General features: G+C 41.3%; 1 protein-coding gene across 5 annotated transcripts in view; it reads left to right on the forward strand.

Moving 5' to 3' along the window:
- Positions 1–26,554, forward strand: part of SPATA6L (spermatogenesis associated 6 like) — a 46,001-nt gene that overhangs the window by 3,201 nt on the left and 16,246 nt on the right. Inside the window, exons 1-8 of one of the 5 annotated variants that reach the window (XM_045022380.1) lie at positions 3,114–3,363; positions 7,651–7,788; positions 10,526–10,574; positions 10,739–10,780; positions 14,858–14,982; positions 20,913–20,990; positions 22,343–22,618; positions 25,410–25,521. In XM_045022380.1, coding sequence (XP_044878315.1) covers positions 3,340–3,363; positions 7,651–7,788; positions 10,526–10,574; positions 10,739–10,780; positions 14,858–14,982; positions 20,913–20,990; positions 22,343–22,618; positions 25,410–25,521 — 844 coding nt within the window. In that variant the 5' untranslated portion in view covers positions 3,114–3,339. Of the gene's footprint in view, positions 1–3,113; positions 3,364–5,538; positions 5,684–7,650; positions 7,789–10,494; positions 10,575–10,738; positions 10,781–14,857; positions 14,983–20,912; positions 20,991–22,342; positions 22,619–25,409; positions 25,522–26,554 lie in introns of those variants that run through there. The other 4 variants (XM_045022376.1, XM_045022379.1, XM_045022382.1 and 1 more) reach the window with 4 other exon arrangements.

The following is a 26,554-nucleotide window of genomic DNA, read 5'->3' on the forward strand; positions in this document are numbered from 1 at the left end:
AGTTCCTGTATCTGGCCCCACAGCAGCCCCCAGCTGAGAAAAAGAGCAATTGCCAGGAAAGTCCTGCTAATATCCTATAGCCCAAGGCTGGAGCATGCTCAGCACAGATGGAATCTTCAGAGAATTTAGCTGAAAAATTCTAACAAGACTGTACTGAGCCTATTTAAACTGAGAAAGCTTGTAACTTGGCTGAATTTTGGCAGATTTTCATGAGGGTGGCAAAAAGGCATATCCCTGACCCAGGAGCAACAACCCCTTTGCCAAATTTCAAGTCCCTGTACCAAACATGCTAGGGCTTCTCAATAAAACAGTTGAAAAAATGTTTTAACATGGGCAAAATAATATATTTTCTCTAGGGCTGTTGATTAATCGCAGTTAACTCATGCAATTAACTCAAAAATTAATCATGATTAATCACAGTTTTAATTACACTGTTAAACAATAGAATACAAATTGAAATCTATTAAATATTTTTGATGCTTTTCCACATTTTCATAGATACTGTATTCTGTGTTGTAACTGAAATCAAAGTGTATATTATTTTTTATTACAAATATTTGCACTGTAAAAATAAACCAAAGAAATAGTATTTTTCAATTCACCTCATACAAGTACTGTAGTGCAATCTCTTTGTCGTGAAACTGCAATTTATAAATGTAGATTTTATTTGTTACATAACTGCACTCAAAAACTAAACAATGTAAAATTTCAGAGCATCCAAGTCAGGGTGGATTTAATTTACATCAAATTGATTTAAATCACTAGTCAGGAAGACTCGATTTAATCATGGATTTCTACATAAAAGTGCATTCTAGTTGGTTGTTATAACCTTAATACATACCTATTCTTCACAACTCAGAGAGAGAGATGTAGATTTAATTTTTAGAAGGTACACACTATACATTTTTAAAGTGATTTATTTTGAAAACTTTTCAGATTAGTTTTACAGCTATATCAGAAAATGAATGATTGTTTGTTTATTTCATTTACCAAAGGTAATTGAAGCAGATATTTATGAAATAATTGGGAGGTGAACTATCTCCAATTCAACAGGTTAATCATTAATATTTGTCAAGTATCAGAGGGGTAGCCGTGTTAGTCTGGTTCTGTAGAAGCAGCAAAGAATCCTGTGGCACCTTATAGACTAACAGATGTTTTGCAGCATGAGCTTTCGTGGGTGAATACCCACTTCTTCGGATGCAAGCAGTGCAAGGACTGCTTGCATCCAAAGAAGTGGGTATTCACCCACGAAAGCTCATGCTGCAAAACATCTGTTAGTCTATAAGGTGCCACAGGATTCTTTGCTGCTTCTACATTAATATTTGGAGGATTTTCTTGCCATGCTGTATTAGGAGGAGGAGAACATCATCAGACAGGCATTTAAATTGTTTTATTTAACTAAAACAACAACATTATGTATTCTGGATTTTTTTCTTCAACAGCAAATATATAATACTTTAACAAAACAAGCACATGAATTTTTGAATTTAGTTAAACATTCAAGTTTTTTAAAATCTGGTTTGTTTTTGTTAAAATTGTTTTTAACTAAAATAGTTAAATGAAATATTTTAAAAAAATTAAATCGACTGTGTCAGCCAGGTCAACATGAGAAACTTAAAATATTGGCTTCTGCAGCTAACTCAGTCATCTTCACCTTCATTTTCCTATTTGTTCATAATCTGGAAAAGAAATACAAGCTTTTCTGCTTTTTCAGGTTACCAAATGATTTCTCAGTTTGGAATGAATTAGTCCAAAGGAAGAAAATATTCTTTCTACACCAGCAGAAGAAGCTACTACTGTTAAAAGTGAGATTATCTCTTCAACAGTCTCTGAATCCAAGTGCTTAAGTAACTTCCACCAGTTCACTGGTGTGACTTTCTTTAAAACATCATCAGCAAACATATATTTCTTGAATGGTTCACCCTTAGCTCTGAAGTTTATTATAGTTGGCATTATGGAGGGATGATTGCTGGATCTCCATGTCATAGCCAACTCCTCTTCTTCAACAGTTAAGGTTTGACTCTGGTACTGAGTATTGAGAATATTTGCAAGAAAATGAGCTGGAGATAGTGCTTGTCCCATTTGTTTTTTTAATGCTTGTAATTTAACTCTGTCATTGCATAGTTCTCTTTTTAAGATCTCACTCAGCTCCTTCCAAATTTCAACAGTGTCAGCAATAAAACAGCTATTTCCCTGCATTTTGTTCAAAGCTACAGAAATAGGCTTCAGAGTACTCAGCATGTGTTCAACGTTTCTCTTAAGGCCAATGTTGAGAACTTTGGCTGTGACAGTGCCATCTATTTTTTCATGATTTTGTTCACAAACTGTCATCAGATTAGGCCAGTTCTTGATATAGTGCTCAAAACAGTCCACTACTGAGTTCCATTGCATGTCTTATGGGAGAGTTAGCTTGGTTCCTCCCACTTTTTTAGAGCAGCTGCTGCAAAGTGGTTGTTATGAAAGTATTTTCAATTTCAACAACATTGGCCTTTATTTCTGGAACACTGAAGTCAGGGCTGGCTTTAGGAAGTGCGGGGCCCAATTCAAACAGTTTCGATGGGGCCCTGCAAGGGATGACTTAAAAAAAAAAACATGTAAAAAAACACGTGGGGCTTGTATTCCCTGGGCGGTGCTCTGAGTCTTTGGCGGCACTTCGGCGGTGGGTCCTTCACTCGCTCCAGGTCTGCAGCGGCACTGAAGGACCCGCTGCCGAAGTGTCGCCGAAGACCCAGAGTAAGCGAAGGACTCGCCGCTGAAGTGCCGTCGAAGACCTGAAGAGAGTGAAGGACCTGCCGCTGAAGTGCCACTGAAGACCCAAAGCGCCGCCAGGTGAGTAAAAATTAAAAAGGCGCCTCTAGCCAGGGAAGGGATTCTCACTGGGCGCAGGGCCCGATTCGGGGGAATTGGTGGAATAGGCCTAAAGCCGGCCCTGACTGAAGTCTTTGGCTAGGAGGTGCATCAAATGAGCACTGCAACTGTATGTTATTAGCTTGGGACTCTCTTCTAAATTTCTTCTCATCTTGGATACTGTGATGGAGTCTGCTTACCCTGCACTAGCAGAAACAGGGTTAAGACCATACTATTGACAGTGGAAGTCCCGCCTCCCTGGCGACACTGAGCATGCTCCAAATGCTCAAGCAGTATAAAGGGAAGGAACCCAGCTCATTCTGGGCTGGAGGCTGCAGGGAAAGGACTTGTCTGGGAAGCGTCTGTAGTGGGCCAGCCACAGCCCCTGACTGCGCCGGGAATCAGAGCCGCCCTGGGCCCACCTGCAACCCGGCGACTGGAGGAGCCATTGGAGGAGACTGGCTCTGCTGACAACAGGGAACCCGACATCTCATGGGAGACCCAGTGCAGACTCTGGTAGGAAGTGACCAAGTGAGGGTGATGGAGTGGTACCTCCCTCCCTGAGGGATGTGCTGGCCGCGGCTTCCCGCCACCCCCATTGGCCTGGAGCGGCGAACCGCGGCCAGTGGGAGCCACGATCGGCTGAACCTGCCGACGTGGCAGGTAAACAAACTGGCCCGGCCCACCACAGTGCTTATCCTGGCGAGCTGTGTGCCAGAGGTTGCTGACCCCTATTCTAAACTGAGCACTGAGTCCCATTGGGTAGATAGAAAGATTAACCTGAATAATCTATACCAGGGGTCGGCAACCTTTCAGAAGTGGTGTGCCAAGTCTTCATTTATTCACTCTAATTTAAGGTTTCACATGCCAGTAATACATGTAAATGTTTTGAGAAGGTCTCTTTCTATAAGTCTATAATATATAACTAAACTATTGTTGTATGTAAAGTAAATAAGGTTTTTAAAATGTTTAAGAAGCTTCATTTAAAATTAAATTAAAATGCAGAGCCCCCCTGGACTGGTGGCCAGGACCCAGGCAGTGTGAGTGCCACTGAAAATCAGCTCGCGTGCCGCCTTTGGCATGCATGCCATAGGTTGCCTACCCCTGATCTATACAGAAGCCCCTGGAATCCCATAAAATTGGGTCCCTAATCCATGAACTACTGGAACTCATTTACAAAACTTTTCTTAAACATTACATGAATATATTGTCTCATACTATAGAATTAAAATTTATAATCCCTATTCTATGATGAGATATCTTTGAGCTATAATGTACCTTAATTAAAACTATCTTTAGATAGGGTTTTTCCTCAAAAGGCATTTTATCAAAGAAATCCGATTTAAATAAAAAAACTCCAATTTGGATTTCCAAGTTGGAAAGTGATATTAGTCAATATTGTATTTTAATGAGATTTAGAAGTTGGAAACAAAATCCCCAATCCTGCAAATGTAACACTGGTGGGCAGGATCGAATCTGGGACCTCTGGAGCTAAATGCATGAGTCTCTACCACATGAATTAAAAGCCATCTGTCTCTTAGCTAAGGCCATAGAGCAGACTCAATCTTTCTCTAAGTTGTCTTGGTGCCACTAGATGGAACAGAGCACCACACCCAAGAGGTGTGTGGGTTACACAAACACTTAAGCACATGTGTAACTTTACTTGTGTGCATAGTACCATTGATGTCTACTCATCTGAGCAAAACTATGCACATTTGTACATGCTTGCAGGACTGGGGTTTAGGAGAAAAAACATCCCTAAGTGACCAACCAGTTCTGCCCAGACCACTAGCAATTACACCTTGGATCAGCAACGGTCCCTTGACCAATTTGGTAACTTCTTTTTAGACCAAACTAGTTTTGTAATATATGTGGACAAAAGTTTAGACTTTTAAAAAGATTAAAAACTTGTGTTTGTTTTTCCAAAGTCCAATATGTTACAAATTACCTGTCTGATTAGCTTTACCCTTTACAGAAAATAATCTGCTTTGGCTGGAGGCTGCACAAGTAAAAGGTCAAGTGGAAGGGAGACTATTTCCAGAAAGTTGGGGGTAGGAGGTACATAAAACTTGGGCTTTTTATAAGAGAAACTGTCACACGGTTCTACATAGATGTTAATATGCACAGCCCTACACCAAACATTGCATAGACACATTACTTTATACAGACAACCTTGTATATAAAACCCATTGCATCATGTACTCACACAACTGTACACACTCGAATTACAATGTCAAACTGTAAGGATAGTTAACTATAATGATAGTTAAGGGCTGGAATAAGTTACCAAAGGAGGTTGTGGAATCCTATGGGTTTATGAGGTCCCTTCCAGCCCTACATTTCTATGACTATATGCACACAGCCTTGTGTTTATGCATGCATGTCACACACATCACATGTGCCACATCTACAGAACTCACACAAGATAGGCATGTGTTACAAATCTTATAGACACGTATTACACACATAGCCCAGGCCTACTCGCAACTCCCCTGCATGCACGCAGATTGCACACAGTAGTTACATGCATAGCTCTGGGCAGGCTCCATGGCACGCTTGCATTCCGCCCTCAAGCGTCGCTTGGGGAGCATTCCCCCAACCCGCCGCTTCTCGCGGTTCGCAGGGAGCCTTAGCTACAGCCTCGCGTGCCAGGGGGCGCGCGCCGGCTGCCTCCGCGTTCCGAAGGCGAACGTTGGAACGTTTGAGTCTCCACGGCAACGGGACGCTTCCCCTTCCGGACAGCAGCGGCCGCGGGGTGAACCGGACAGCGGAGGCGGGGAGAACCCCCCGCCCCAGGATGCCGCTGAAGGCGGTGGTGGAGCTGCAGATCCACGCGGTGAGGCGGGTGCAGGGCCAGCACTAGCCAGGGCAGCGAGCGAGGGAGGGAGGGGCAGGGCAAAAAGTGGACAGGGCTCCAGGGGGCGCGAGCAGCACATACAGCCTTCCCAGGTGAGTACACGCGACAAGACCGAGCCCTGACCTGCATCACCTCTCCGCTGCCCCTGTCCCCGGAGCTGGGCGTGGAGTGCTTCGTGTATCACAGCCGGGTTAGCTCTGCCTTCTCCCTTCTCAGCGGCGCTTAAAGGAAACTGCGTGTTTAAAGGATTCTACGCGGTAGCTTGTAAATAAATAATAAACACTCTGTGAAGCAAAACGAAATGACCTTCTAATTGCTTTTACACGGCCTTCGCACTTCAGCCCTAGGAGGACGTGATGGATGGCAGCCCTGATTCCATATACGATGTACACTGCCTATACTGTGGAAACAATGGGAAGTACACAGAAGGGTGTGATCTAAATCAAGGGGAAAGGGGTTTAATGGTAAAGGTTAGGTAAATGTCAGGCCTCTACAACACTGTGCAATATTAATTGTGTAATAGTCTTTTTAGGGATTATTGTGTCAATTCATAGTCTAGCAAGAGCAGATAATAATAATCTATTTTTTGTATAGTGCTTTTCATCAGATGTGCAAATAGTTATTTTTAAACATTTCTCTCATCTCTTAGCCTTTGAATTTCCTATTCTGGCATCAGATTAAAATATTTTAGTATCTGTTCAGTAAAATGTTAAAATCCATGACATTTCATCACCATGAATACAGTTATTGAAATAAGAAAGTCCCAAATATAGGAAGCATAAAACCAGCAAATGCACAACACACTAACACTTTTTTAAATAAAAGGAGCAAAACTAAAGAAAATATTTTGGGCCAGCTCACACAGGCCAGCCACAGGTGTTTTTCTGCAGTGTAGATGTACACTTTTAGCCACTTTTGAAAATTCCATTCCAATAACTCAATTCTGCCCTTAGTTATACAGCTGTAACTTCCATTGGTGTAACTCAGAGGTGGGCAAACTTTTTAGCCTGAGGGCCACATCAGGTTTCTGAAATTGTATGGAGGGCCGGTTAGGGGAGGCTGTACCTTCCTAAACAGCCAGGTGTGGCCCGTCCCCTATCTGACCCCCCCCTGAGTCTCGCCCTCTGATGGCCCCCCTGGGACTCCTGCCCCATCCACTCCTCCTCCATTCCCTGATGGCACCCCCACGGCCTCTACCCCATCTACCAACCCCTGCTCCCAGTCCCCTGACTGCGCCCTGCTGCCCCATCCAACCCCTTCTCTCATTCCTGACTGCCCCCCCAGGATCTTTGCCCCCATTCAACCCCCCTGTTCTCTGCCCTCTGACCACCCCGATCCCTATCCACAGCCTCACCCCCGACCACTCCCACGAGCTCCCCTGCCCTCTATCCAACCTCCCGTGCTCTCTGCCGCTTACTGTGCTACCTGGAGTACCAGTGGCTGGCGGCGCTACAGCTGCACTGCCCAGAGCACCAGGACAGGCAGCTGTGCCACCCAGCTGGAGCCAGCCACGCCACTGCACAGCACAGAGCACCGGGTTAGGCCACGGCTCTGCAGCTGCTCTGCCCCAGGAGCTCGCAGCCCTGCCACCCAGAGCATTGTGCTGGCGGTGCAGTGAGCTGAGGCTGTGGGGGAGGGGGAACAGCAGGGTAGGGGTCGGGAGCTAGCCTCCGGGATAGGAGCTCAGGGGCTGGGCAGGAGGGTCCCGCGGGCCGGATGTGGCCCATGGGCCGTAGTTTGCCCACCTCTGGTGTAACTGAAGATAGAACTGGACCCTAACTGGCACCCTTGTCAACAGAGAAGCCCAGAGCACAGATATTGTACTACCTACTTGACCATAATGGTAGTCCCTGCAGATTGTGCATGAGGCACATTGATGGGACAAAGTGGGGAAGGCTGTCCTAAAAGAATTCTCATCACCATGATTGTTTTCTCTCTTTCATAAGGTCACTTGCCCTGGTGTGTTCCTGCCAGAGAAGCATGACATTTACCTCAGTGTCTGCATCCTGGGCCAATACAAGGAGACAGAATGCCTTCCTCCAATTTTCCCTCTCTTGTTTCATGAGAAGATGTGGTTTGAAAAGGTGATTCTCACTTATTACATGCTTTGGGATTGATTCTCTACAGCCTTCCACTATGGATAGTAATTTACACCTGTGCAAAGTGGGTGTAAAATGCTACCACCAGTGTACAGTTAGTAGAAAATTTTGATTTAGTATCATTTTACACTTGATTCCCATGCAAGGTAGCAAAGAATCAGATCTGTTATATCTTTGAGGGACTGTAACTGGGAACAGGTTCTAAAATTTAACATTTTGCTATCTGAATTTTTATTCATGACAATAACACCCAAGGTTGTGGCTCACTGGTTAAACTGGAGTGTGCTCCCAGGCAAACAATCCTATATAATCCCAGAAAGGACATTAGTGTGTTAGTTCTCTTGCTTGGTATTTATTTGGTTGTGATCCCATTTCTGTGGAAACAAAATAACGTCTCCACTATGGGATGACTATCATCTGATTTTCATGATCCTGGCAGGCATAGAATTAAATATAATGACTCAAATAAGTGACAGATGAACGTTTTAACCAACATTTTACATACCATTTTAAAATCTGAAATAACCAAGAACACAAGTCTTCAGCCTGAATTTCCTTGGGAGTAAATGATTTGGCTAACTCCAAAATGTTTATAAAAGATAAAAAAAACAAACAAACCTCTCTCTGCTCATTGGCTATCATAATGATGAATAGTACCAGAGGGGTAGCCGTGTTAGTCTGGATCTGTATATTGATGAATGGTGATTTATGCTTGATGATGGTTTTTAAAAATGATTTTAGCACAGTTTGGCGTTGCCCATAGTGACAAGAAAACTATGTTGAAGCCACTACAGGTAACATCGTTTTAATACACATGTAGAAATTTTTTAAGAGTACAGAGCTCATCTGTTACCCTTATTCTTTCCCTAATGGCTCTTGCTCTGCTCTGTTAGGAGAATCCCTGCTTTTTGCATACAGCTTTCTGCGTGGCTCTGTTTTCACAAATAAATTTTACCACATCTCTCATAAGATTCCACTTTCTAAGGAATATGATTAAATGCCTTTCACTTCCTAGGCCTTTAGTGACAGTTGAAGATGACTTGAGAGTGAAATGAGCCTTGTCTTCACTAGGAAAAAAGGTGTGTTCTTACCTTGTGTTAGCTAATCCGCAATAACTAACACGAAGTAAAATCCTGTGAAGACTAGGGAGTTATAGTTTTAACAAGTGTTAGCAGGTCAAGATAAATCCTAGGCTCCCACATAGTCTTTACTTTGACCTGCTAACGTGTATGAAAACTACAAACTGCCATGTTTTCACTAAGATAGTGCCTCATTTTTGTTACCAGGTGTTATCTTACATGACATAAGACCATACCTTTTTTCCTAGCAAAGATGCACTCTTTAGTTTCCTTCCTCCAAAAAGCCTACCACTGTAGTACTGTCCTGAAAGCTTCAATATTATCAGAGGTTGAAAGATGTTGACAAATTGGGTGGAAAAAAAAAATCCTTAATCCTGTCTCAGCACAGAGGGATGGGCTAAATAATCTCTTGAGGTCCCTTCCAGCCCTACATTTCTATGGTTCTGTGAAAAGCAACAAAAATGCTTAAGGGCGGCGTTAAAACATGACTCAGTGGAGATATAGCTGACCACAGCTGCTTGAAAGAGGTAAAATACTAAGGGTTAAATACTGGTCCTATTAAAGTCAATGGCAAAACTCACATTGACTTCAAAGAGGTCATGTTTTTACCCCAAGGCAGAGGAATCTCTTTTAGGGTGGACCAGCAAATTGTGGCTAGGAGTAATGGGATGAAATTAAGCAAAGTAAAATGTATTTATATTTATTTCATGTTCATAAAATGTTCTGATTTTATGTACAATCTTTGCAAATTATATAATAGCAAATAGGATTGTCACCTTAGACCAGTGGTTCCCAAACTTGTTCCGTCACTTGTGTAGGGAAAGCCCCTGGCAGGCTGGGCCGGTTTGTGTACCTGCCGCGTCCGCAGGTCCGGCCGATCGTGGCTCCAGGTCAATGGGAGCTGCTGGAAGCAGTGGCCAGTATGTCCTTTGGCCCGCGCCGCTTTCAGCAGCTCCTATTGGCCTGGAGCAGCAAACTGTGGCCACTGGGAGCCACAATTGGCTGAACCTGTGGACGTGGCAGGTACACAAACTGGCCTGGCCCGCCAGGGGCTTTCCCTGCACAAGTGGTGAAACAAGTTTAGGAACCACTGCCTTAGACGCCTGAACTCCTCTCTTGCCTATATAGGGCTTGTCCTGTGCTTCAGGGTGATAGCAGCCAGGGCACTGATGGCAGCCAGCACTGTGGGTTGAGGCCCATGGTTTGATCAAGAACCCTGTATTCTCAAAAAAAAACCTGTGTCCCCTCTACACTAGCTCTTCCACCATTGCTTCTACTAGTAGAACTATACTAATGTTAGTGCAACAGTGGGAGATTTCCTGAAAAACCCTTTAGACTCACTTCTAAGTCTGACTCAGAGGCTACAGTGTGTGAAATTTCAGGTTTAAACAACTAAGATTTTCAAGACTTTACATAACTTTTTAAACAAATTGTTACAGTATTTTACAGCTGACATTAATAAACATGTCACACGGAGTAAAATATATAGTATTTCCCAGGTTTGTTTGTTTTGCTTAATGACAACACAGCATGGTGTAGGGAAATATTTGTTGAATATATAAAAATGTTCATATAACTGCTAGATTATAAAAATACTTTTTGTATTATAAAGGACGAATATACTCGGTATTACTTTCCTGTAGGTATTTGAAAGTGCTGTAGACCCGGCTGCTGTAACAGAGATGCTTGAAAGTAAGTATAATTTAAAGAACATTCTGAGTGCATGTATAACTGAAGACAGTGTAGTTGCTCCAAATCTTTCTATCCATCCTTATTTTTTATTGTTATGCTACAGGAGTATTTTGAATATATTATAATTTCTCAGCCACCTTGACATTTTTTTTGTCTTTTTCTAGGCAATGTAACAACGTTTGGATTAATTCAACTAGTATCTTCAGGTAATGGGCTAGTAAATATTTTACAAAATAGCAGTTTATTAGACATTGAAAGGAGCATCCCAGTGGGTGTTAACTTTGAGCCTTGCCTCCCCACTTTCTTCCTCTTTCCCATCTCCTCTTCTAGGGGCTTCAACTATCTGCTGTCCCCACCCCCAACTCTGCATACACTTTGATCATCTACCAGCGAAAATAAGATACATTTTCTGACTAGTGACTTACTGGTTGATTTGTTAGAATTATTCAAATTGATCTAATTTCTTTCCCCTGTCATTGATCTAATTTCTTTCTCATCTCTGTCACTATTATTGTTCACCAATGATATTTAAATGTAACATGAATAATAATTTAGAGTTCCATTTAGCAGATATTAGCATTGGCTCTATAACAACTTTTTTTGTGGTTTTTATGAGTTAGAAAAATCAAGTGGACACAGGGTGGCAGAATAACCCTACTCTTTAAGGTAATCAAATATGGAACAATTGTATGTGTGGTAAAATCACTGGCAGTTTTCATTACTAAAAAATAGGTAGTGCTCTACCACTAATATAATATATTTAATGCATTTTTATATTACCGGTTGCTTTGTTAGGAGTATTCAAATTACTTTAATTTCTTTTTCTAGATTTTCTCATCTCTGTTACCATTATAGTTCATCAATGATATGTAAATATAACACGAATAATAATGTAGAGCTCCGTTTTTTGTTGTAGACCTGCAAAAATATGTAGTTAGATTTTTTTTTTTACAATGGGAAGTTTGTATCTTTTTCACTCTTTCTTCACTCAAAAAGTGGATGAAGGGATTTTGCTCAACTTTTAAAAAATCCAAATGTAATGCTTGATAGTGAAACTAGCATGGACTCCAGTTTGTTTTGTACCAGGGTCAGCACCAGTGCAGTGAAACTGGTTGCTGCCATGTTTCTATTTTCTAGTGTAAACAAGGCCCAAGAGGGAGTTCTAGAGAGCCCCTAAAAATGACCCAGCTATAAAGGATCAAGCTGAGAAGGATTAAGAATCTTGCTCTCTTTATTACCTTTTACTGTAGTTTTCTATCTTTTTGACTCTTAGCTGTGCTAGCATCAGAGCTGCTGGCTCTAATATGCCATCGCCACAATATGCAGCATCTTTCATAAGGACAAACTGCAGCGTAGCCGTTACTCTAAATTTTGAACAAAAATAGTTGATTTTCTTTTGACGCAATACATCTCTCTGTGTTTTTCCCAAAGCTTCACCACCTTCCATCAGTAGCCTGATTGCACACTCTAGAGGGTGAGAACTGGCAGCTGCTCATTAGACAGAAGTAAAGGCCAGATTTTCAAAACTTGCACAGCACCCAGTACCTCCCAGTGTGGTCATTCCAAAAGTTGAACACTCTGAAAATGTTACTATTTCATTTATGTGTCTACTTAGGAGTTAAGGTCTTTGAAAATCTGGCCCAAAGCCTTTTATGAAAACCAATAGGCCATACATTGCCTTTGGAGAAAAGTCTGAAGTTTAGGGTGTTTTAGTTCAAAGGTTTTCTAAGGGTATGTCTCCACTGCAATTAAAAACCTGAGGCTGGTCCGTGCCCGTTGACTTGGGCTCGTAGAGCTCGGGCTAAGGGGCTGCTTAATTGCAGTGTAGATGTTTGGGATTGGGCTGGGACTCAGACTCTAGGACCACTGCGAGGTGGGAGGGCCTTAGACTAAGTCTGAATGTCCAACAGCCCTTGAGCCTGGTGAGCCCACATCGACTGGCAAGGGCCAGTCGCAGGTGTCTAACTGCAGTGTAGGCATATATTCTAGGTGGATAAGGCTTTGCCTTTAGTCTCATTATGAGTGAGCCAGGGTCCTTGTATTTGAATGTCACAGAATCCATTCAAGCAGGGGAGTAGCAACTTTTCTGGCAGGTATTCAGAACATGTTCTTATCAGAAATTTGCAGGGCTGCTACTTGGGGTTCATGAACTGGTGTTTGCTTGACACTGCAGCAAGTTTAGATGCTGGTTTCAGGAAGGCTGTGCCTCAGTCACAGTTTAGCAAATGGTGCGTCACAGTCCATCTCCGTGTTAGTCTCCTATCCTGGGGAAGCAATGTGATGAAGGAGAAAAATGAGTTGCTTACCAAAGTGGCCTTTGTCTCTGAATATATAGCTTATATAGTGCCACCCTGACCGCTTTCCTCCCCTCTGCTTCAGAGCTCAATGTCATGGGCTTCTAGAAATAGAGAAGAACAACAGGATGGTTAGAAAGGTGGGGATATTTATACTCTAAGTCAGTTGAAGCCCGGACTCAGCAGTACTCAAAAGGGTTCCATGGTTGGGTGGCTGGGTATGTGACTCCTGCAGTGTGGCTGTATGGAGAGAGTACATTCAAAGAACAAAAGTTTCCTTGGTAAGTAACCCCTATTATTTTTCCTGTCATCACTTGTGATGAAGTAATATCTTTTATTGGACCAACTTCTGCTGGCGAAAGGGTCAAGCTTTCGAGCTACACATCACTCTTCTTTAGATCTGAAGCAGGGAACCAAGTGTCTGAGATAAACACAAGGTGGGACAGGTTGTTAAGCATGAGGGATACATGCATACTATAGAAGACACCTTTAGATGAAGTGGGCCATAAAGGATTAGATTGTTAAGCATAAAGGGACCACAGCATGTGTGAACCTCTTATGCTTAACAATCTAACCTTTTGTTGCCCACTTACGCTTAACAGTCTGTCCCACCTTGTGTTAAGCTCAGAGGATCTGGTTACCAGTTCCAGACCACAGGAGTTTGGTATCACTCGAAAGCTTGTCCTTTCCACCAACAGAAGTTGGTCCAATAAAAGATATTGTCTCACCCACCTTCTCTTTCTCATATCCTGGGACCAACACGGCTACAACAGCACTGCAAATCACTTTATGACGATAGCTATACTGAACAAACATAAACGTGTAAATATGATTTTTATAAGCCCATTACAAACATTCCTGTTTGATTTTATTTAAATAGACAATTAATTAGGTTAATTAGTAGTTTGTACAGTGCTTCAAAAAAGTAAAGCTCTCTCTAAATGCTAATGAGCTAAATCCTAGTGCCATGAGGATATTAAGAAAACTCCCAGTGTACATCAGTGAGATCAGGATTTGACCCTGTATGGATAGACAAATACACTCTGCATATTCTGGAAGGGCCATGCTCTGTAAAGGCAGAATCTTGAATGCTTTCTTCTCCTAGTCACGTCAGTGAGATTGATGGTGCTCAGGTCCCCTAAGCTTGGGCCCTAATAAAGGAAAAGCGAAGGACAGATTTGAATTTGGTGTGCTCTCCAAAGTTGCACTGCTTTGGAAATTCCCCACAATACATGTGGATCGTTTTGTCTCTGAGGTTATGCAGTCATTCCGATCCCAAAATAGTTTGGGGCACTGGTGACAAACTGAGTGTTAAAGATGGCATCAAGCTGCAGTGTTGCTGTGCTAAGCCTAATCTTTCATTACAGATGGAGGAATAAATGGACTCTCTCCCTTCTGCCTCCTTCATTTCACTTTCAAGATAGAGACATTAATCAGAAGCAGAGTAGTCAGCGCAATGGAAATGAGACTAACAAGTCATTTGATTTAAAAGCAGTTATTTTCTCAGTCCCTAAAACTAGAAGTATGACCTTACTGGAGCCTTTCTCACAAATTAAAAATGAGCACACAGCAGAATAGAGAGTGTTCACTGATTATCAGTGTTTCTGTTGTTTTCATTACACTGCTGAGGGTCCCCCATTTACCATTTGGAGAAGGGCAGTATACCAAAGAGGAGCAAAGTGCCGCTGTCCTGAAAGCTTCCTACATCATGGCCCAAAGGACTTGTGAACATCCTCATACAATCTCAAAGCAGATCCACAGGGGATACCACCCTTTGTGATTCCCTGTGACACTCCTGCTGGTGCACACCTATCCCAAAGACCTCATGTACTTCTGACTGAGTCATTCCTAATGTGGAAAGGGGGGCAGGTCTCCTAGTGAGCCAGGGAGGGCTTGCACACTCTGTCAAGGGCTTGCTATAGAACGTGTGACTTTTAAAAAAATATTAACCATCTTGGAAACAGTTCTTCCTTTTTTTCACTCTTTCAGTGGGGGACAGTCTCGCTTTTTATGAAGAGAATACTCGAGATTTTCTCTTCCCAGAGCCCAAGCTGACTCCTGTGTATCCTGGTGTGGAGAGAGAGTTACTAATGAAAACATCTCCTAGTTTCCCAGTAAGTTGTCTCCAAATGGGGGTTTGACATGGGTAGCTGAAAAGAAGAAAGTGAGAGAGGTCTGGCCCAGCAGGCTAGTGTAACAGGGCATGCTACTTTGTGAGGGTCTCAGTTTGAGACATGAATTTGGACTGCTCTTGAACAGAGAGACATGCTCAAGCACCTTGTCTGGCTCTGTACTGTCCTGAAAAATGTACCAGGCATTACCTGACTGAAGATTAAACCTACTAGCCAGAGGCCAATGTAAAAGATGGGTGAGGGGGCCCGGCCGCAAAGTTCCCATCCTCAGCTGCTGTGAAAGGGCAGGGTGTTGGGTAAATTTCCAGGGCGCTGCTCATTGACTGTGCTAGGGGGCACAGTCTTTCCTAGCCATTTAAACACATGTACACACAAACATGCGCACACATACATACATGCTAACACACACACACTCTCTCTCTCTCTCTTCCTTAGTTTACCCTACTCTTCTCCGAATCGTCTTTTTTGGGGGGTCTTCTGTCCTTGTAAGTGTGTCCAGTGCCTGTCTTTCCTGATGCTCTTAGTTTTCTGAAGCAGAAACAGAAGAATAAAACTGACAAAATTCTCATCAGTTTCACTGACACTGATTGGATTATGCAGTAGAAGCAATAAAATTGACCAAGGTTTTGTTCATTTTATTCCGTTACTGCTTGGGAAAGCTATGAGCAGCAATACTCTGCTGGAGTCTCAAAGCTGCATTGGTTCACATTTAGAAAAATATTTTCAATACCATAAGGGCTAGGAATGTAATTAGTTTTAAATAAAAATTTAAATTCTGCATAAATTGCTGGTTTAGTTTCACACATACCAGGAACATTTTTCTACTCACCATTGGCAAGTTCTGCCTAATACAGAGATACTTTAATGGCCCCATATAAACTTATAACACCTGAGTTACTGTTGTACATTTAATCCAGTTTTCTTTTATGAGAATGGAATATTATAAAATAATATAATTAATATCAGCCACATGTGTAGCATTTTATCTAGTGTGTTAGGTAGGTCAAGGGCAGATTATCTGGAGATGATCATGTTGAGTATTTTGATGTGGTGTTGGAAATCTGAATATTTTATTGGTTGCCACAGTAATGAGAGAAGAATAATTTCTCAATGTTAAGGCAGTCAGTGTTTCAGGTAACAAGCCTTTGAATGGCTTTATTAACCTCAGCTTCCTGATGTTCCCTATAATTAAGATTAAAAAAAAATTACCATTGCCTTGATTGAGAGTTAAAATTTCTGTACACGCTTACTTCCGTTCTTTCTCTCATTCTAATTGTCTGTTGAGAGAGACAAAAGTGACATCTACGTCAATCATGCAATTCAGCAAAACAAGGCTAATTCTGCTCACTTATTTTCTACTAACCAACCTGCCCATGCACATCCTGATATTTTTCACAGGGGAGAAAGGGTCAAACTATGATCCACTCTAAAATCCTGGTAATTTAGCTAACTCATCACTTAGAATATTAACAATGCCCACTATTGCAGCAGATTCTCTTTTTCTAGATATCATCACTGTCTCAGTTAGTAAGTCTGTTGGTACTGGAGTTGTACGGCTCCCCTTCAAATCTTCCCAACTGCTTTGTAGGACCAGTGCTGGAACTTCATTTATAAAGAAGTATTTGGGCTGCAAGGATTGAATGTAAAAATAGCCCATTGCATTTCTTCATGCTGAGATTTCAATGTGGGCAAAAAATAGAAGGCAGCATTAGATTTAATTATCTAAAATGGGGCTCCACTAATAGTGCTAAGATTATAGCAGCTAATAGCTAGGTTTTGATTAATGTTGTCTTATTAAGACTAATTCTGTTAATTATTATAATACATTACTGTATTCTTGATACCACATTCATCTCTTTTGTTGTCATCCTTATTTTTTTCAGTATTCTAGTCCATGTGATGTTCTAGGTTTATCTAACTACTCTTATTTGCCGTGTCTGATTGTTTCTGTTAACAACGTATACATTTTTCAGTTGAGCTATCTTGATTTTCCAGGTCCAGTCTTGTGCTGTTTATAATTCTCTGCGGAGTACATTGCATTCATACTTTAACTGTGACTTTATTTACTGCAATAGTCTAGATTTTCACTATTATATTGATGACTTACTACTAACACAGTGGCCTTCTCTCACTCCCATTTATATTTTTGACAGGATGGTTTGGTGACTTACAAAACTGGATGAATAAACCCTCTGTGTCCAGCAAAGCAAAAGTCAAAAGTCAAATGCGCTGGGCCATCCAAATTTTCGATCACATTGCTAAGTCCCATATTATGATCCTGACTGACTGAGAATGTATTTTTGTACATCATTTGAATTTTCTATTGATACTATATGTTACCTAACGGCTCAACCTGCAGGTTGACTCATGTGAATACTTCACTCATATGAGCAGTTATATTGAAATAACTGCAGCCACTAATACGAGTGAGGCTGACAGGATTGGGCCCTGAATGTGTCCTTTCCTGGACTTTCTCTGAGCAGAATCTTTGGACACTGGGATTTTTATGTCAGGCTGTTGTTACATTGCTGTAAATCCATTGAGTTCACCACATTTACTCCTGATTTATAGCATTGTAAATGGGAGCAGAAGCATGTCCACCCCTTTGTGAGGTTTGGCTTTACTGACAACTGAAATATCAACAAGTAAATGTAAGCTTCTTCCTAAGCGTAGCTGTTCCTAGGGTTTCCCTACAGAGAGCTCTCTGTCCTAGACCCAGGCTCCCTATGCGCAAAGCCTCTGTCACTTCCTTCACATATAGGGTAGAGTTAATGAGCCACATCTGCCACAATGACTTAGCAGGAATCAAGGAGCATCTCCCTGAGGGGTCCATCATCTGCCAACAGGGTGGATCAACAGAAGAATCTTGCCACCACATTACAGTTTGATACTCCTAGATTGTGAGACTGTGTAATAAAGAAAACTACCTGTTTTGCAGTGTTTTACAGTCAACATAAAGCATTTGTAATATTTAGAGATTAAATGCAGTAAAGCTGTGTTAGTGCAGCATTAAGGTTACACAGTTAAACCCTCAAATCAGGAAGTGCAAAACTTAAGTCCAAACATTCAACCTTAAATACTGTTCTACTGTGGAAAGTGACTCTGTAAAACACTAGTTTTGTAGGATTCCAGTTTATTGTCTTGAAATTAATTACATCTTCAGTGTCCTCCCCTCGGGCAAAAATTCTAGTCACTTGTCCACTGGTACCTAAGAATTCAGCTCTGGCTTTTCAACTGAAAAGTGGTTGATCCAGTTGTGGGACTATCTCTTTCTCTTAAGTAAATTTAAAGTTAAATATTGTTGCTGCTGTGGTTGTCTACGGCATTTCTCTGCATTCTGCTTGTTCAGTTTTATGCTGCTGTGACCAGGTGTCTCATTTTTAGTCTCTTATTTTTAGTGTGTCTGATCTCACTTGGTGTTATGTGTTTTATTTTGTCCCTCTTTTAATATAAATTTAAATGCCATTGCCTCCACCAGTCTGAGACAATGAGTCAGAACTGAGAGTATGTAACAATTCATTAAGAAACTGAGAAGAAAATTCTAATACTCAATAATATTATGTGAAGTGTCCAAGTGGACTTCTAGAAATCTAGATCTGACCATAGGGCCTGATCCAAAGCCCACTGAAATAAATGGAAAGACACCTTGACCTCAGGCTCATACGGAGTAGGACAAGTGAAGTGCTCCATTAGTGCTGCCTTTTGTAACTGGTGAGTGAATCTGTAAATGTTCCCTGTCAAGCCAGAAAAGAATAGTCTGATGGGGCGGGAAGGTCTTCTACTCTGAGTCATTCACATGTTTCTACATCAAGTCTTGGCATATGCTTTGCTGCCTCTATGTGCCTGGGCTTGTTTAGTTCAATTAAATTCATACAGAGACCCATGTTCTTCCACTGTAATGCAATGGAACAATGAAAACGGAATTTCCATCAAGGTCAATATGTCCTGAAAGCAGGTGGCCTGGTGGTTAACAGCTTTGTTAAATGTTCCTGCACTCTGTCATTTGTAGCAAATTTCATAGTATTTAAATGTAATTTTAGAGACAACAACTGACATATTCCTCTCCTTTCCCTCCTCACTCAGTACCTGGGTAAAGTGGCCTAGCAGATTGTCAGTTTGTACATTGTCATAATGGGTTGATTCTTCTTTAGTCACTAAGCCACTATGTGGAGTAAAAGCACTGAAACAATAGGAATGCTGATTTCTATAGCCTGATGAGGCTGCCGGCCCCCAAATGTTCAATAGCAGCTTCAAGCAGATAAATTTGATTTTTCTGCAGTGTTGGCAACACAGTCCCAGAAGTTCTTGCCCCTTCAAATTTGTTACCCTTAAGGGTTCAAAACAGTTTTCAGTTGGCCATTAATAGCAAGTGTCGTTGACCGGAGATTGAACCTAAGAATAAAATGTGCCTGAATGCATCTTGTAATCAAGGAAGCCTCTCACTGTGCTAACTTGATCATTTGGTTGTTAATTTTATTGTTCTAATCCAGCTAAAGTCATTATAGTTAAGCTAAAAGTCATGATGGGCTGAATGGATTTGGGGAGACATAACATAACTCAATTTTGAAACAGACTAGATTGGAAATTGAATGTCTCCCTTTAGTGCTAAATTGTGCCTCTTAGAGGGTAAAGTGATGTGAGGGAGGGGGAGAACTTTTGGAGAAGTGTGGTGAGCAGCAGGACTTGCTGCTATACATTTAGGCTCTGGCTACACTACAGAGCTTACAGCAGTTCTGCAGTGCTGCTAGTGCAGATGCTCTAAGCCCATGGGAGAGAGCTCTCCTGTCGACTTAATTACTCCAGCCCCTATCAGCAGCAGTAGCGCTGTCCACTCCGGTTAGGTTGATGTAACGTATGTCGCTCAGGGGAGTGGCTTATGTACAACCCTGAGTTACATTAGTTATACCAATGTAAGTGATAGTGTGTAGAAGTCCTCATAAAAGTATAGCCAGTGCTTCCCACAGAGGTCCCTTGCTTACAGTTGCTGCCTGTGCACAGGATAGGGCCCTGACCTGTCTTTTCCCTGTGCAGATGCACTTTCTCTAGGGCTCTGAGCCTCGCAGGCACTGCTAACTGGCACTACCCTTTATACTGCAGAAAGTTTATGGCTTCTTGCTCCGTCTCTCGCCATCTCAGTGCAAAAATGTAGGGGCAGGTATAACTTGGTCCTTAATGTTCGTACAGTTACGGTGACTTCATAGTTACTGCTTTTAAAGAAATCGGAACTACATTAAATACAAATTCCAAAGCTGATTGCAAGTTAACAGATTGTGTTTGTTAATTACAGATTATAATTGTCTTTCTGCAATATTTGTCACCATTTCACCTACCTTGAAAGGAAAACTGAAATATTGATTCAGTTTTCACAGCTGTTTGGAGGGTGTCGTTTGGAGTGTGAAGGGCCCATTAGGAAGACTGGTGTTTAGTAAATACAGCTGTTAAACAAACAGGAAAGAGCTGCCTGCCCCCTCAAATCTATAAAAAGATTTATTCTCTCATTTCATCCCAGCTCTTACTCTTTGAGGCATGGGATATCTCTGGGGTTGTGCTAGTATCTTACATATTTTTCTACATTGTTTTTCTGGACCATCATCTTTCTCCACTTTGCAAGGATTAGGTCCATAAAGAGGGCATTGCCTCCCTGCTTAATATCGTGTTACCTGAATATGCAACCCAAGAGCACTTTGCTTCTTTTTGCTGCCATTTTGCATTGCAAGTTCATTCTCATTTTGCTATCTGTTATTACCCCTTTTTGGTTTTAGTGCTTCCTCTAGTCACTTCTGATTCTGAAATAATTAAGAAGCTTGAGGAAATGTTACTGAATTAGAGGTGCGGTTGCTCATCTCTATAAAATTGTAACACCTGCACTGTGACATTATTTTTAGTGATTTCACCTCTGTATTATTTTTAAGGGAATTGCACCAAAAATAGAGTTTTCTACAAGAACGACCATCATTGAGCTTCCACTTCAATATAGAAAGCAGTTTTATGTAAGTATTTTAAATAAAGGACACACACACGTGGACAGAAACATTAATGTTTGATCTAATCTGTCACAGTGCACCTGTCACCATTGCATTTAAGTGCCTCATGCAGCAATAAGAATCACACTGATTCTGCACTGAAAGGCAAAATCTCTTTATTCTTCCCTCAGTTCACCTGCTATGACAAGAGGGCTCATTATTTGGTGGTTATTGTCAGGAGGATGTTGCTGATTATTCTGGGAAAGGCCAACACAAAAGAATGGGGCTTGCATTGTCTCCTAAAAGAGGCTAGACTTGGGCTGATTGTGATTTCTGGTGGGAAGGATTTCCCTGACCCATGGACCTTTACTGAGAATGGTTTGCTTCTGGCTGTGAGTGTTTCATTTTTTTCAAGCTCTTGGTTGCTGTTTCTTCTGCTTGGTTCCCCCAAGCCCCCCAACATAGCTTCAGTTTTCTCTGGAACTAGCCAAGACACAATCTCCAGTATCATTTGTTCCTCTGCACCAGCAGGGTTAGGTACATTACCAGATAATTATTCTTTATGGTCCAAATTTTGCAGTCCTTTCTGGAACGAAGTTCTCACTGAAGTCAAGGGAGCTTTTTTTCAATTAAAGGTTACAGAATTTGGCTCCTTCAGAATTACTGCTTCTTCGGAGCCAAATGTTCAGGTCCTTACTCAAGCAAGCTCTCATTGAAGTCATGAACTCAGGATTTTGACTTTAGGTCTCAATCCTTCGAGCTGCTGAATACTTCTTTAGAGATTCTCTTAACTCCAGTTTAATTCAATAGATGTTGGGACTACAGGTCTGTCGCATCTTAGACGCATCTAATATGCGCGATTTCAGCTTTACATGTTCAGCAAAAACAAGAAAAAAACAATAAAAAAGAAAAAAATAATTTAAATACTGTTTCTGTAGTGCGGGCGATTGTGCCCGCCATTACACTCAATGTAATTTTGACTATACGCGATTTTCGCTTTACGTGCTGACTGCGGAACGTAACCCCAGCGTAAGATGAGACAGACCTCTACTAGCACCACACGGGGCAATCAGCATCTCGCAGGATCAAGCCCTGGATGAGAAGTTGTCAAACAAAGGTAAAATGGATAAAAAAGATAGGCCTGAGTCCCTGCTCCCTTCTTTCTGTTATTGACTTTCTGTCGCTTCTCAGCACAGAGTCACAGATTCCCCAGTTTTAATTTGTAGCCACATAGAGCCATATTCTGCTCTTAGATGTGTAGGAGCCTCCCATTGACTTTAAACACTGCTCAGCTGACTGTCTTTTACAGAGAGGTTTGCAAATAGCTTGTACATGTTTCTGCTTGGATAATTACTTTATGAGACAATTAATTTATCTAGCAGGGCAGAAACAGAATGAGGATACAAAGATCTGCCTCTGTATCACCCAGGCGAAGGAGCATTTCACCAGCACGATGTAAGAAAACAAAGAAAAAGGATAATAAGATCTGTAAGAGTCTTACAAGATTATTAAGATCCCGCTCTCCATCTCCAAATGCTACAAAGCGCCTATGTCAGTTCTGCAAAGAAAACCAACAGCAGCAATCAAGGCTAAGCCTGGGATCTCTTGGGTACAAACTGGATGCTGAAACCAGGCCACCATTTGTTGTTAGACATGTAAGTCTTAAAATTGCTGTTACTAAGTCATTTTTTTATTATTGTGATATTAGAGTAAATTGGGTGCTTCTATTATCCTTCCTAAAACAAGAGCAAGAGGAGACCCAGAGAAATTAACCAACAGCAAATTTGTAAATGTAAAAAGAAATGCTTAATTGATCTGTGGAACTCACTGCCACTAGATAGTATTGAGGTCAGCTTGTTAGCAGATTCAGGAAAAGATTAGACATTTGTATGATTAATAAGGACATCCAAAGTTACATTTAGATGGGATAAAAATTATAAGAGACTTAAACCCTCATTCTTTAGGCCATAAACAAACCACTAGCTGTCTGGGGTTAGGAAGAAGCTGTCTTCATGGGGCAGGTTTTTCCTTAATGGTTCATCATAAGATTTCTTCCACCTTCCTCTGAAGCATCCAGTGCTGGTCACTCTCAGAGACAGGACATAGGACTAGATGGACCATTAGTGTAGCAAGGTATAACAAACCCCATTTTTTTTCTACATTGGATTTCTTAAATGGCGAATCTAGAGAACATTCAAGTCAGTGGGAAGACTTCCATTGATTTCAGTGGGCTTTGAACTGATGGGGCCTTTCATCTGAAGATCTCAAAGTAATTTACAAACACTAGCTAATTAAGTATCACAGTGCCCATGTGAGGTGTGTGTGTGTATATATCTAGTTACTTATCTATCTACCTAACACCCCAGCCAGTCCACTAAATTATCTATGTATCTTTCCCCCCAGTTTGTAGTTTTACTTTATTTTAAATGGTCATTTATAATGTTTTAAAATTCTATAGCTACCCTGTTGCAGTCTGTGAGGGGCATACATTTTTTGAGTCCCCTGTTCCATGAAGATGAATGCATTTTTCAAAACTGTCCTAACCACAAATTTAAAAGAAAACTCGAAGTTCTAGTGCCACATTTGTGACGGTACCTTCCATAAGGCTTTATGGAAATATGCTTAGAATGTGTTTTATACTACATATGCCATGTAACATATCTCAAAGGTTATGATCTACTGAATGTATTAATCTTATTTGTATGCATGTATCATTTTTGTATTTGAAGCTTTGAATGTTATGAATGTTGGCTGTGTACTGCCTTGATTTCTAAATAACCTTAGTAGAGCATTTGGTCAGTTCCTGGAGAAAGGAATGTTGAAATTTAGTACCTAATCAAGAAACACTCAAAGGACAGTGGATCTTGGAATGCTCCAATCCACATAAGAAGTCTACTTGAGGACCTTCAAGGTAGCATGTAAACAGTGGATGCTGCCTGTACAAATTGTGAGTCATGCATGGACATGTGACTTGCCCAGGTGACTCCTAAACTCCATCTTGGAGCTGGACTTTGCATAGGAGTGAGGAGGGGTCTCCACCCACAAGAGAAAGTCTATTTAAACCCCTGGAAGACCCCTCCATTTTGTCTTCAGCTGGCTAAAGAGAGAGCCTCTCCACCCCCCCTAGGATACCTGAAAGAAATTAGAACAAAGGACAGTGACTACAGTGTGAGTAATTGCTGGACCCAGGCTAAAAGGAGATTAGTCTGTAAAAGGGAGCATTCTGGAACTGGTGAGGATCTTATCTGTATTCAGTTTGAGTAGACATAGATTTGCGCATTTTCTTTTCTTTTGCTTCGTGACTTACTTTGTTCTGTCTGTTACTTGGAACCACTTAGATTCCAAGTTACTTGTTACTTGGTTACTTGGAACCACTTAGATTCTACTTTCTGTATTTAATAAAATCACCTTTTACTTATTAATTAACTCAGAGTATGTATTAATACCTGGGGGACCAAACAACTGTGCATATCTCTCTATCAGTGTTATAGAGGGCGAACAATTTATTAGTTTACCCTGCATAAGCTTTATTTATTTATTTGGGTTTAGACCCCATTGGGAATTGGGCATCTGAGTGTTAAAGACAGGAACACTTCTGTTAGCTGCTTTCAGGTAAACCTGCAGCTTTGGGGCAAGTAATTCAGACCCTGGGTCTTTGTTGGAGCAGATGGGAGTGTCTGGCTCAGCAGGACAGGGTGCTGGTGCCTCAAGCTGGCAGGGAAGGCAGGGATAGAAGTAGTCTTGGCACATCGTGTGCCAGCTTCCAAGGGGGGTTCTGTGATCCAACCCGTCACAACATCCACTACCTCTTTTATAACAAGATGATGTCTATATACTGGTCATTTCCTTATTCTAAAAACATCAGTAATGTCAGAATCCCAGTGTTTTTTAAACTAGGTGGTTTTGCTGAAATCTCTGCACTGTGCTGTGTTTACTGTTCTCCTCTTTTGTATATTTTTGTAGTTGTGAAAGAAATGGAGGGAAGGGAAGAAACAATATTTTTTTATTCTTTTCTTTATAGGCTGTACGCAGCTGCAAATATGTTCATGTCCAGACCTAGTTTTCACAGAATAAAAATGCAGCTTCATATTATTCCTTCATTTTAGATAGTTGTTTTCAGTGTTTCTGATTGTTGTCACATGCTGAATATATGAGTAGAGACACTGATTTTATGGCCCATGACAACTGTTTGTGACATATCCTGCTGCCTAATAACCCCCATTAGCCTACTTCTGCAGAAGTGTTAATTGCTCACTTCATTTTAAGTGGTCTCCTACAACATGTGTGAACCTAGCAATCAGTCCCACCTTGTATTTAGCTTGGACCTCTGGAAACCTTCTCCAGACCTGAAGAAGAACCGTGTGATGCTCGAAAGCTTGTCCCTTCCACCAACAGAGGTTGGTCCAATAGAAGATATTACCTCATACCATATCTCTTTCATTTCAGGTAGACAGTGCTAACCCATTTGGTGAAAAAACTTCATCACAGTTACCTTATCGAAATCCAAAACAAAATGTGAGCTCAGCAAGGAATTCGCTTGAATTTCAATTGAAACGAGGTACTTATAATTTGTTTTTAATAAAAAATAAAATGATGCTAATTATAGAAGTAATAGCACCATTCATCCTCATTCTAAAGGTGTTTGAAAATTATGGCTCGCATTCTTCCACTCCCATTTCAAAGAGGCTGTTTGAGGATTGAAGCACTACTTGGAGTGAGTAAGGGTGGCAGAATCTGGCCTGAAATGCAAAAATATGCTCACTGCTGAATTGCAGCCATTGCTGGGATAGAGGAACATGACTGCTGTTTTACAGTATACATCAATACTACATGACAGTTTAGCGTGGGAGCTGATTTCTCTCTTGTTTAGTAGCATGCTTTTTTGAAGGAAAGAGTTGTTGCCCACAGACCAACATTACCTCCTCTTCTCCATTGTTATGTGCTACCTCAGTCAGGAAGTCTTTTCTCTAAGGGACTTATCCAAAGGCCATTGAAGTCAGTAGAAATACTCCCATTGCCTTCAACGTGCTTTGGATCAGGCCACCTGAGGCCATGAAGATATATAATTTTTTGTATTCTTTGTTCTGATCCTTGTCACAAGCTGAATAGTCATCAAGTAATCAGCACATTGGGAAAAGAAATAAAGCCATATACTCAAAGAGGAAGTTCTTCAAATGGTCACTTCTACTCGGAAAAGTGACTTTGTAAAAATGCCACCTTCTTACTCAGATATTTCCTTTAGGGTAGTTAAATTCATGTCTGTTGCATTTCTTAACAATGCTATGTTTATAGTTCCCTTTGCTCCTGTTAGCCCTGCAGAGCCATCACAGGTACTACTGAGGACATGATCCTCCAGTGCATTTCACCTGGCAAAACTTCAGTGCCTCTAGAGCCTTTCTCATTAGTAATAATTCACAAGATGGAGACAACAAAGTCTGACATTCAGATCCCCCTCCCTGATCCTTGCAGCTCCTCCTCTCTATGCCAAACGGATGTTGGCGAAGGAGAGAATCTGGACCATAATATTTCAGTTTCTTGGTCATTTGAATTAACCTCAACATATCCACTGACAGGGGTTCTCAATCTTTTTC

This window comes from Mauremys mutica, chromosome 6 (genome assembly GCF_020497125.1).
Source record: "Mauremys mutica isolate MM-2020 ecotype Southern chromosome 6, ASM2049712v1, whole genome shotgun sequence".
NCBI lineage: Eukaryota > Metazoa > Chordata > Testudines > Geoemydidae > Mauremys > Mauremys mutica.